Here is an 11,685-nt window from a genome sequence, read left to right on the forward strand (position 1 = left end):
TGAGCTGCTGAAACCCGGTTCTTGTGCATCCCGCGTCGCTGTGCCCGGCACAGGTCAGCACCGGGATCCTCCCGCGCTGCCGGGCGGGAGCGGAGGCGATGGCAGATTCCAGCGATGGGAGAGGAGCCGCTGGGCTCCGGGTGCGTCACGCCCCGGCTGCTCCCACTTGTGTGTGCCGGGGCCAGGCCTGGCAACACGAGGAGGATTCATAACAAATACCTGCGCGGCGAGGCGAGGGACGGGGCGGGCGCAGGGCAGAGCCACCAGCAGTGGGAGCTGGGAGGGAGCTTTAAAGGTCGCCTTCGAAGGATGGCAGAGGGCTCACATGGACCGCAGCCGGTGATGAAGGATGCTCTTGCCACAGCAGAGCCATCAAGCTTTGCCAGGCCCCCGTGACCAGTGAGCACGCAGAAGGGGATGGTGCTCTGCAGAGACCAGGTCTGAGCTGCGGCATGTGTCTGTGCGTGTCCCCATGTGCAACCCATGTCTGTGTGTGTCCCCAAGGCCACCCAGGCAGGAGTGTGGCTCAGTGCTTTGGGCACATGGGTGTTCTGATTGGGACTTCTTGCCACTTCTTTGGTGTCACTGTATCATAGGATGGTTAGGGCTGGAAGGGATGTTAAAGACCATCTTTCACCTATCTTCTCTCTCCGCCCAGGCTAGCTAACAGGACCGGGGGACCATGAACTGGGATCTGTTCGAAGGGCTCCTCAGTGGGGTCAACAAGTACTCCACAGCCTTCGGCCGCATCTGGCTCTCCCTTGTCTTCATCTTCCGCCTCCTGGTCTACGTGGTGGCAGCCGAGCGGGTCTGGAGCGACGACCACAAGGACTTTGACTGCAACACGCGGCAGCCGGGCTGCACCAACGTCTGTTTCGACCACTTCTTCCCTGTCTCCCACATCCGCCTGTGGGCCCTGCAGCTCATCCTGGTGACCTGTCCGTCCCTGCTCGTCATCATGCACGTGGCGTACCGGGAGGCCAAGGAGCAGAGGCACCGCGCTGCCGGTGGGGACGATGGCCGCTGCCTCTACCCCAACCCCGGCAAGAAGCACGGTGGGCTGTGGTGGACGTACATGCTCAGCCTGGTCTTCAAGGCCGGCGTGGACACGGTCTTCCTCTACATCTTCTACCACTTGTACAGGAACTACACCCTGCCCCGGCTGGTGAAGTGCGAGCTGGCCCCCTGCCCCAGCATGGTGGACTGCTTCATCTCCCGGCCCACCGAGAAGAACATCTTCACCCTCTTCATGGTGGTCACCACCTGCATCTGTATCTTGCTGAGCCTCATCGAGGCCACCTACCTCATTGGCAAGCGGTGCCGCGAGTGCGTCCTGGCCGGCAGCGGGGACAGCCAGGACTGCTCACCGTCCAGCGCCGAGCCCGTGGGAATGGAGGGGCAGGTTTTCCATGGGGTGGACTACAAACCCCCCACAGCCTCCATCCCCCCCACGGCCTCCAGCCCTGAGCAACCGCCCGAGGAGGAGACTCTTCCCTAGAGCATCCCTTGGGCAGCTCTAGGAGCCGTGCGCCTTCATCCCCCTTCTCCTCTTCCTCCTCTTCCTCCGTCCCACTGGTGCAGGAGCACTGGGGTGGCAGCACCTTGGGTTCAGGCTGTGCCTGAGGGCTCTCTGTCTCTTCCGTCCTGGGGAGGGCCCGTTGTGTTGTTCTGCTGAACCTGGGGTACAACCAGGTCCTGTAGGATATGTGCAGTCCCCAAGAGCCTACAGGGGCAAGCAGCTCTGTGGTGGCTGTGGACCGGCAGTGGTACCCAGAGGTTGAGCTGGTCCTGGGGATGTCCTTGCAATGAATAGAAATTCCTATCCCTTAGAAGTGATGGCCGGCACAGTTGTTCTCCTGCTCCTTGGGCATAATCCTTGGATCATAATCCAAGAGCATCCACCCCTGGAAAGGCATCGCTGCCATGGGCAGCTCCAGGCTGGGTTTGGAGCAGCGGTGACCAAACCCTGGCTGCGGTTGGCAGGCACTGGCCGCAGGTGAGCACAGGGCAGCATCCATCGTTACCTCCCTGTAACCCCAGGCTTCACAGTGAATACGTGAATTCTCGATTTCAAACGGGCTGCTGGGCGCAGGCAGGCGCACCCAGGGGTGGGAGCGACCCCGAGGACCCATGGGTGGCAGAGCCCTTTGCGGCTGTGGGACAGGTTAAACATGGCACAAGTCTTCAAACCAGGTCGGAGGTGGTGGAGAGGGAAGAGGGGCAGTGAGGGCTCGAGCTCCCCTAGGGAGCCCCTGTCCCCATCCCTCACCCTACACGAGCCCCACCACAGGACCATTTCAGACTGATGTGATCGTCATTAATAACACTCATTAACTGAGTGGGGACAAGGGCACGTGTTCATTGTGGCACCATTGTGGTGCAGGGTGAGGCTTGCCGTGGGCTGCTGGCTCTTCCTGCCTGGCCAGAGGAAAACACCTGAGCAAAACAGCCGAATAGAGGAGAGGAAAACCACCCCAACCATTGATTAAACAATAACATTAAATGGCAGAATATGATCTTGTTTATTGCTGTAATATGTCGCGTTCTGCCGTGACTCAGGCAGCGCTGCAATTTAAGGCCATCAGCGGTAACTGAGCATTAGCTGGGATGAATAATTAACAATAATTTCATGGCAAATGCACTCATAAGTAACATGAACATTGAACATGCAGCTCGAGCTGTTGCTGGATTTGCTTTATTTAGAAGGGGTGATTATTATTTTCTTCCATGAGCATTCGCTGTCTCTGCTGGGAAGGACGTGGGATGGGGCTGCCATCGCCACGTCCTTTGGGACCAGCGTGCTTTCAGTCGTTGCCACTTTGCAGCACGCCTGACCCAATGAACCAGCTACCCCTGGAAAGGGTCACGGGGCAGAGCTGGGCTCCTTCCCACAGCCCCCTGGGGAAGGGAACCAGCCTGGATGTGCTGAAGGAGGATGCTGAGGGCAGGCAACGCTGCAGCATCCGGATGGGAGGGCAGGGACCGGACCAGCTGCCCCACAATGGTGGGGATGGCTGAGGAGCCCCAGGAGGAACCCTGGGACTCTTGGGCATGCTGACACCAGTGGGGTTGGAGACATGAAATAGAGGTGGATTCCTTCCATCTCTTTTCAAGTGAAGCTGTGCTGATCTCTGCCTTCCTTCTGTCCACCCTCACTGCTGCGCTTGCTGGTTTGGGTTGGAAGGGACCTTGAAGCTCCTCCAGCTCCAACCCTTGCCACGGGCAGGGACCCAGGGACCCCTTCCACTGGAGCAGCTTGCTCCAAGCCCCTGTGTCCAACCTGGCCTTGAACACCGCCACATGAAAACTTTCTTTATTAAAGCCTTTAATGTCTGAGGGTAGAAGCTGTTCTCTGTGTGCAAGCCATTGCCTCTGGTTCAGAGAGCTAGGGCTGGGCTGCTTGTTTTCAAGCCTTCTCTTGATCAAGCCTGTCCTCAATTAGCAAAACCCTGAGGTGTTCCCCAGCCGCGAGCACTGATCGCAGCAGAGGTGAGACCAGAGCAGCCACCCTGCCCGCCTGCCCTGCTTCTGCACATCAAAGTGGCAGCAGGAGCTGCTGCCCAGTGTGAGACCTGATGAGCCAGTTGCATTTGTTGTTGTTGTGCTGCCTTATCTCGCTCCGAGCAAGCATTGCAGCCGCCCCGCAAAGCTCCGGGTGTCTTGCACCATCCAGGCTTGGGATCAGCAGTGCCTGGTGGGACAAACAGGGGGATTTGGCTTCTTTTTGATGTGTTTCTGTGCTCTGCACCAAGGGGAGCTGAGGTTGCCCCGCTTGGTGCTGCAGAAGCGTGGGGCTGGAGGATGCACAACACTAGGTTAAGAGGCAGGATTGGTGTCGGATGTCATGGTAAAAGCTCTGCATTTCCCAGACTTTGCATCATTACACAGGTGGAAAATGCTTGTGGGGTGCCCAGAAGGCCCCCAGAACTTGGGGAGAGGGGATTTAAACCAAAACCACCCCTAACTCCAGCCCAGCCAGGGATGTGGAGCGGTTCATGTGCGCAGCAGCACCGGTCGGGGGAAGCCCATCCTTCCGAGCAGGGCCTTGTTTGTTCCCTGCCTGAAAGCTTCCCGCCTGTTTGCTGGCAATTCCCAAGCCCCTCTTTGCTGGGAACTGAAGAGAAACCCTGGTTCGTGTCCGGGGTGCCGGCTCCCAGGCTCCCGTGACTCCCATGACCCAGCACTTGCTGGGGAGGTCTCCTCCCTGGGGATGCGGCCCTGGAGCGGGATGGATGGGATGCTGCTGGAAGGCAGGGAGCTGGAGATGAAGGCAGGGCTGGCTCCCAGCCCCGGCCAGTGGCTGCCCCCCAGGGTGCCCCATTTAAGACCCTTTTAAAGAGCCTCTGAGGTTTTCCTGCTGTTTGGCAGCCGCCTGCTCCGCTGCTTGGGAATTTTCCTTTATGGAGGACGCAGGGTCAGGCCACGGGAAGTCACCGGGTGTTTTAGGGATCACATCAAGCACCGAAGCCTTCCACCCGTCAGCCAGTGCGTTGGAGCAGGGTGCTGTACCCTGGTCATGGACCCAAAGCTCCTCCGAGGGCTCCCCGGTGCTGAGAGCTGCTGAACCACGCTGGCACCCTGCCCCTGTGCCCACGCCGGATCACTCATCAGAGGGTGGTGGGGGAGGCACCGGGACTTGCCCTTTGCTGGGACGCCCAAATCCCCTGCTCAGCACTGCGGAACACCGGGTGTTCCCTTTTCCCACCCTGCTGCCTTAGGGAAACTCTTCTGCCCAGGCCAGGACACCTGAACTTTCTCCCCATGGCCCCGTGGCCTCTCCTGAAATCCCAGAATTGGAGACCAGAGGCTGCTGGAGGCACCCGGCCCCGCTCCTCGCCTCATCAGGGAGGGATGCGCTGAGGGGCAGGGAGCTGCCGCCCCTGCCAGCAGCCGGACCTGCCCGTGGCTCTCCGCGTCTTCCCTCTCCCCTGGGTTTTCAGCTCGAGCCACAGCCCCCGGATTCCTGCCGCCCGCTCCCGTTCCCTGCAGCATAGCTCGAATTCCTGATGCCGCCGATAGGAGCGGGTCAGGGGAGGTTCCCGGTTCCCGGCGCCGGAGCTCCCATTAAGGGTCCCTGTGTGCCCGCTCCTCCGGGCTCACCCTGCTCCGCACCCTGAGTGTTTGCTTTGGGTCTCTTGGGCTCCCATCGCTGCGGCCTCTCCCCGCTGCCGTTCCCAGCCCAGCAAACCCTCACACGCTTCGTGTGACCCCTGGCGCCCGGGAGCTGCGGGGGAAGCGGCTCCGTGTGTGCCCGAGCGCGGGGAGCAAAGCTCTCAGGGCACCCAGCGCCCGGCGGGGCTCTCCAAGCGCATCCCCATGGGATGGGTGGCCCCAGTGCAGCGCCGGGCAAAGCCCCGCGTGTGCTTGGCCGGGTGAACCAGGCAAGAGGAAGCACATTCCTGGCCGGGCCGCGATGGGGCTGTCGCAGGGGGAGGCTCTGGGGACAGGGTCGGGATCTCCCTTGCAGGGCCACATCCCAGGTCCCATGAGGATGTGGCAGGAGGCAGAGGTCCTGCGGGGTGGGAGCGCTGCTTCCATGGGCTGACACCCGTTCTGTGCCACGGCTCGGGAGAGGGCTGATCCAGGACAGCCCGGTGGCCGCGGGGCGGTGCCTGCAGGTTGCAGTAGGTTGGAGATACCGATGAGCTGTTGCAAAACTATTACTAAGGCAAAAGTAACGCATAAAGTGGGTTGTGATTGCGTAATCTGTGGCTCTTAGCAGTGGGTGCTGCCTGACTGCGGCTGGGGACTGCTGTGAGCCCGGGGTCGGCCCTCGGCTGCCCTGCTCTTGCCCAAGGTTTGCTGCGCCCAGAGCCACCCGTGCAGGGGACTGAGCATCACCTGGGCAGGAGCTGCTGGTGTTGCTTGTGGAGGAATCCGGCTCCGTCGCTCTCGCTGCAGGATTTGACCCGCCTTTATTGTTCAACCTGAACGTGTGTGTGCATGTGCGCAGACAAGAGCCTCTACGGGAGCTGTTTGCCAGACTCACCCAGTTACTGGGAACAGAACAAACCACCCTGCCCTCCCCGCATTCCCAGCGCCGCGGACACAACCTGGGCACGCAGGAGGGCTGCAGGCAACGCAGACGGGGAAGAGCTCCCCTACTCCGATCCCGGATCCGACCACCTCCTTCTGGCCCTTTGCCGGCCGGGCAGGTACCTCCAGGGTGCTCACGGGGGCCGCAGGGTGTGGGGTGTAGGGGGACAGATCCCTTGGTGCTAAGGGGATGTCGGTGGGAGCTATGTTATGGATGGGGCTGCTGTGCCTGCAGGGACCCCAGTATTGCACATCAGAACCCTACCGACAGTGCTGGGGCCACTGCTCTGTGGGGCTGCACACCCGGGTGAGGGGGGCAATGCAGGGGGATGGCATGGCCCAAGGAGCAGGAATGGCCACCCCAGGCCTCGCTCCTGTGTCCCACTGTTGTCCCCAGGGACTGAGAAGGGCTGAGCCCCCCCTAAAGGTGCTGCGCTCGCACCCCAGGCAGGAGCTGGGTGCTTTCAGCCCCACACCCTGCACCCACGCGGGGCAGGACCCAGCGCCCAATGGTGACTAAGGGGGCCGGCACGCCAGGGTCTGGTGATGGTGCTGGGTTCCCCGTGAGGCAAATCAGTGCTGCCCACAGAGCCCAGCACACCGGGAGCGCTGTCCCTGCGCCGTGTGCTCCGTGGGGCACGCAGCACGCGCCGGCATGGGGCTGGGCATGGAGCTCCCAATCCCTTCTTGCCCTGCCGCGGGTCCATGGCTGGAGCTGGCACTGGACTGAGCCAGACACGTGGGTACCAGGGCAGATGGGTGCTGGGTATCATGGGTGGCACTAGGAATGGGCATGGGGGAATTGGGTGGTGAGGGGGCGTTCACCCTGGGGCTGTGCAGGGGCGCGGGGCTTCAGCTTTTGGCTGAGGAGGGGAAAGCAGCGGCTCCTGGGCAGCCCCACAGGCTCCGGGCACTGCTTGAGGCTCTGTTCCTTCCCTGCAGCCCCAGGACTCCCCGGACAAGAGGACCGTGATCACCCCTGCGCCATCGCACCCCGGCCATGCCCCGCGCTGGGCACTGCCCATCACACAGCCCCCAGTGAGTCGGGAAGGAGCCTGAGCCCCCTCCAGGTAGGACTTGGGAGGCACTGGGTGGGCAATGGGCAACAGCTCCTTGGGAGTGGGAATTCTACTGTGAGGGTGCTGAGGCGCTGGCACAGGGTGCCCAGAGAAGCTGTGGCTGCCCCATCCCTGGCAGTGCTCAAGGCCAGGTTGGACACAGGGCTTGGAGCAAGCTGCTCCAGTGGAAGGGGTCCCTGCCCGTGGCAGGGGTTGGAGCTGGAGGAGCTTTAAGGTCCCTTCCAACCCAAACCATTCCATGATTCTATGATTCCATGTGAGCACACGGTGCTGCTTGGCCTGAGTAGCTGGGATGGAAGGAGTTAGCATTTGGGGTTGAATGAAGCTTTTGATCCTGTGGTATCTGGGACATGTTCCCACTGGAAGCATTTGCCAGCCCCGGTGCCACCTCCCGGGCCCTGGCCTCAACTTGCTCTGCTCTGCTCTTCACCCTCCCCTGCAAACCCCTGTGCTCATGTCAGTGGCAGCGGGGGTTCCTTGGCTCCTCAAAAGCAGGGTCAGACCCAGCCTGGCTGTGAAGCCCTGTGCCAGGGGAGGCACCTTTACAGCACAGTGAGGAGCTGCCAGCTCACCCCTGGCTGAACCCCCCGGGCTTCATCAACCCAGGCAGCAGCAGCGCTCCGGGTCCGGGTTAAAGCCCTGCACTGGGGCAGCCCCAGGCTGTGCTGTGGAGCTGGTTTGGCCGGCGCAGGGCCCCGGGGCCGCTGGCAGTGCTGCCGGGGAGGGACGTGATGGTGACACACTGGTGCCGTGCATGGACTCTCGCTTTCAGCAGCCCCATTCTCATCCATGCATGGCTGCCTCGGGCATCACCTGCGGCAGCAAACACAGGTCCCTGGTGTCTCCCAGCATCCCAGTTCTGCAGCAGCCGCTGCCCCTTCGGCTCTTGGCGTTAGCAGAGCATGGCCGCTGGTTTGTCCCACTTCACCCACAGAGAAACTGAGGCTCAGGGAAGTCTGGGACCAGCTGGGATCCCATGGGATCTCCATAATGGTAGAGGGCCGCATCCATCCCCACAGCGTGCTGGTGCTGGGTGTGCAGGGAAGTGTGCTGGGGTGCGTTGCTGGTCTGGTGCTGCACCCATGGGGAGCCAGCTCAGCCCTTCCCATGCCAGGGTGGGTTTCCAGGGGGCTCCCGCTGCTCCCCATCCTTCCCACCATGGAAGGGGAACATGAAGCAACCACTGACCCTGTGCCTCAGTGCTGGGAAGCCAAAGGGGGCTGGCAAGGCACTGGGGACCATGCTGGTGGGCACCAGCACGCGCGCCTGCAGGCAGTGGGGGAGAAGGAAGACGCGGTTGGGGATGGAAATGTGCTGCAGGGTCCCCTCGCACCCTGTCCCAAGGGACCTGGGGTACACCCAGACTTTGCTTTGCTGGAATGCCGAGCTCCCCCCGCCTGCTGCCCGGGCACAGCCTCTCCCTGTTGACCCTGGCCTGCTCCAGTGGAGCACGCTGCCAGTTTACACCATCACACGCAATCAGGCTGATGTGGTGACAGGCACTTGGCCGCGTGGCTCATCCCTTACGGCAAAGGCTCTGCCAGACGGAAGTGCAGAGGGGCTGAGTCACCTCCATCACCAGAGGAGTGTGGGGATGGGCTTTGTTCTCTGTGGGTGGGATTGTCCCCACATCCCAAACCCAGGACAGAACCCGGGGTGGGGGGCAGAATGAATCATAGCAAGCGATGAGGTGCCCCCACTGCTCTTCACCCACTGCTTCTGCTGGGGTTTCTCCAGGTTGGGTGACTCTGGCCTCTGTCAGCCACCATGGACTGGAAGACGCTGCAGGCGCTGCTCAGTGGGGTCAACAAGTACTCCACAGCCTTCGGCCGCATCTGGCTCTCCGTGGTCTTTGTTTTCCGTGTGCTGGTTTACGTGGTGGCTGCCGAGCGCGTGTGGGGAGACGAGCAGAAGGACTTCGACTGCAACACGCGGCAGCCGGGCTGCACCAACGTCTGCTATGACCACTTCTTCCCCATCTCCCACATCCGCCTCTGGGCCCTGCAGCTCATCTTTGTCACTTGTCCTTCCCTCCTGGTCATCATGCACGTGGCCTACAGGGAGGACCGCGAGAAGAAGAACCGGGAGAAGAACGGGGAGGATTGCCCCAGGCTCTACAGCGACACGGGCAAGAAGCACGGCGGGCTGTGGTGGACCTACCTGTTCAGCCTCTTCTTCAAGCTCATCATAGAGATCCTGTTCCTCTACCTCCTCCACAAGATGTGGGACAGCTTCGACTTGCCACGGCTGGTCAAGTGCTCCAACGTGGACCCCTGCCCCAACATCGTAGACTGCTACATCGCTCGGCCGACCGAGAAGAGAGTCTTCACTTATTTCATGGTGGGAGCTTCCTCCATCTGCATCGTCCTCACCGTCTGCGAGATCTTCTACCTCATCTTCAAGCGTGTTGTGCGGCGCGCGCGGAGGTGGAAGAAGTCCACCAAGCGCTCGGTCAGCTACAGCAAGGCCTCCACGTGCCGGTGCCACCTCAAGAACGAGGAGAAGGACAACAAGTCCCAGACGAGGTGTGTGACCCTGCGGGCCTCAGCTCCCAGCCTCGCTGCTGTCTGAGGGGCTGCTGGGAGGGCAGGAGGGAGGGAGGAGTGTGCAGGGATGGCGGGACCTCAGTGGCTGTAAGGGGAGGGGGACACATCCATGGGAAAGCTCCTGTTTGGGACTATGGGCACGTTCCGGCTGTGCCAGCAGCACAGGGAGGGTGGTGCTGGCTGCCCATGGGCACGCCTGAGGGTGTCTGTTCTTCCCGCAGAGGAGAGGAGCTGTGAGCAAGCCCATCCCAGCCACCTCACCTCCCCATGGCCCAGATGCTTTTCAAGCCTCCAAGTCCCTGAACCCTCAAGGTGCGAGAAATGACTGAACCCAACGACTGAAGTCCCCCAAGAGAGGCCCTTGTATGGCTGAGCAATCGCAGGTAAGGCGAGGGCAGCCCTGGAGCTGGGCTGGCTGCTCGCGGTGGTGCCACGGGGCTTGGACATCACAGCAATGCCCTAAAGAGATGCTGAGCTCAGCGCCGTGCCCAGAGCCCTCTTCATGCGCCAGAGGAGTCACGGAGGAGCAGGGCTTGGTTGGCTCCATTTGCCAGTTGGCCAGCACTGGGGCAGGACACCATGCAAGCACCATGCTGGTGACCTACCCAGATGCCCTCGCTGGCTCTGCTGCTTCCCTCGGTGCCTTTGCATCCCCCTCACCTTGGACGGATGTCACAGGCAGCATGAGCTATGGATCCAAAAGGCCAATAAATGTGTTGTCTGTGGACACTGGGATCTGCTTTGATCGCTGTTAACTGGCGGGACCGGTGAGGGCAGAAGAAATGGATTTGCAGAGGTTCCCCAGAGACCGCAGCTGGGTCCCCCCCAACTCCCACCCGTGGCAGTGTGGGTTGAGCCCTGGCACCAGTGTGCCCGGTGTCCATCCTTGCCTCCTCCTGGCTCGTCATGCGTCGTTAAACTCCAATTCACCCAGAACCGCACACTGGTCCCCAAGGAAATCAAGGAGGGATCAGCATCAATTATTTACTAAACCTTGATGAATATTACAATAAATAGCAATGCTTTCCATTTAATCTCTCCTTAAGCAGCAGGGTCTGCTGATGCCCGGTCAGCCGTGTCTCCAGCTCTGCTCATGGCCCCAGCCCCATGAGTGGTTTTGTGGTTTTGGAGCAGCCCCTCAGAGGTGAACATTGCCACCCGTCGAGGGCTCATGGGGCACAGAGCATCACTGAGGACAGGCACCAAGAGGGGCCACGCCACTTGGGCAGCCGCAGCCCAGGGGTGGCGGAGGGGATGGCTGGATTCTGCAGCTCCCTGGTGTCATGGAGCAGCACGTGGGCATTCCTGAAGAGTGCCAATTATTTTCTATGAAGTATCAGGATGCTGTTCCAGCCCTGACGCTGTCTGAGGAGGAAGTGCCACGTCCTGGTGTGGGAGAGGTGGCAGCTCCCACTTGTGTGTGCAGGCTGGCCTAGTTTCTGGGTCTAATAGCCCAAGTCCGAGCTCCCCACAGCCCGTGCCAAGCCCTCTGCAGCTCTGCAGGACACCGGGCGGGGGCATAGGCAGGGGGTTTGCACCCGCGAAGCCAGCAGGACTGAAGCCTGTGCATTAAACAGCAGCACTCGCCCCCTCGCTGCCCCACCTCCGTGTTACGGGGCCTCCGCACCCCCGCAGCGCCCCGTCTGAGCCCCGCGACAGCAGAGCCCCGCTCCAGACCCGGGCACTGCCGGGCTCCGGTGGGGCTCCAGCACCACCCAGCGCCCGTCGCGCCGCACGGACCCGCTGCCGGAGCGGGCAGGGAGCGGAGCATCGCGGGGACGCCCCGCCGCACCCCCGGGGCTGCCTCCCCCGGAGCGGGGAGCACTGGGGTCATCCGCTCAGGGGCCGTGCAGCGCGATGGGTCCTCTCCCGATGAGCGCTGGCGGAGCCGCAGCCGGGGCCGGGCGGTCAGGGACACGCGGGCTCCCCGCCGACCCCACCGGCTTCGGCCCCGACGGTGCCCACTGTGCCGGGGGTCCGGAGCTCCGCGGACCCGCCCCGTAGCGGGACGGGGCGGCCCCGCA

At 62.0% G+C, this 11,685-nt stretch overlaps 2 protein-coding genes across 4 annotated transcripts; both read left to right on the forward strand.

The window, feature by feature from the left end:
* Positions 1-583: 583 nt before the first annotated feature.
* LOC130596096 (gap junction beta-5 protein-like) lies at positions 584-1,821 on the forward strand. Its single transcript, XM_057403384.1, has one exon. The coding sequence runs from the start codon at positions 683-685 to the stop codon at positions 1,496-1,498; it is 816 nt and encodes a 271-aa protein (XP_057259367.1). The 5' UTR covers positions 584-682; the 3' UTR covers positions 1,499-1,821.
* A 3,929-nt stretch (positions 1,822-5,750) lies between these two features.
* On the forward strand, positions 5,751-10,227 carry GJB3 (gap junction protein beta 3). 3 transcript variants are annotated; one of them, XM_057403387.1, is made up of 4 exons: positions 5,751-6,155; positions 6,979-7,106; positions 8,853-9,640; positions 9,883-10,227. In XM_057403387.1, the coding sequence occupies exons 3-4, from the start codon at positions 8,883-8,885 to the stop codon at positions 9,896-9,898; spliced, it is 774 nt and encodes a 257-aa protein (XP_057259370.1). In that variant the 5' UTR covers positions 5,751-6,155; positions 6,979-7,106; positions 8,853-8,882; the 3' UTR covers positions 9,899-10,227. The 3 variants fall into 3 exon arrangements, with proteins under 3 accessions (XP_057259370.1, XP_057259368.1, XP_057259369.1); XM_057403385.1 differs by lacking the exon at positions 9,883-10,227 and having other exon boundaries at positions 8,853-9,686; XM_057403386.1 differs by lacking the exons at positions 5,751-6,155; positions 9,883-10,227 and adding an exon at positions 6,288-6,775 and having other exon boundaries at positions 8,853-9,686.
* Positions 10,228-11,685: the final 1,458 nt, after the last annotated feature.

This window comes from Pezoporus wallicus, unplaced genomic scaffold (assembly GCF_028554395.1).
Source record: "Pezoporus wallicus isolate ANWC-B61680 ecotype Strahan unplaced genomic scaffold, APGP_CSIRO_Pwel_v1 contig_8232, whole genome shotgun sequence".
Classification (NCBI taxonomy): domain Eukaryota; kingdom Metazoa; phylum Chordata; class Aves; order Psittaciformes; family Psittacidae; genus Pezoporus; species Pezoporus wallicus.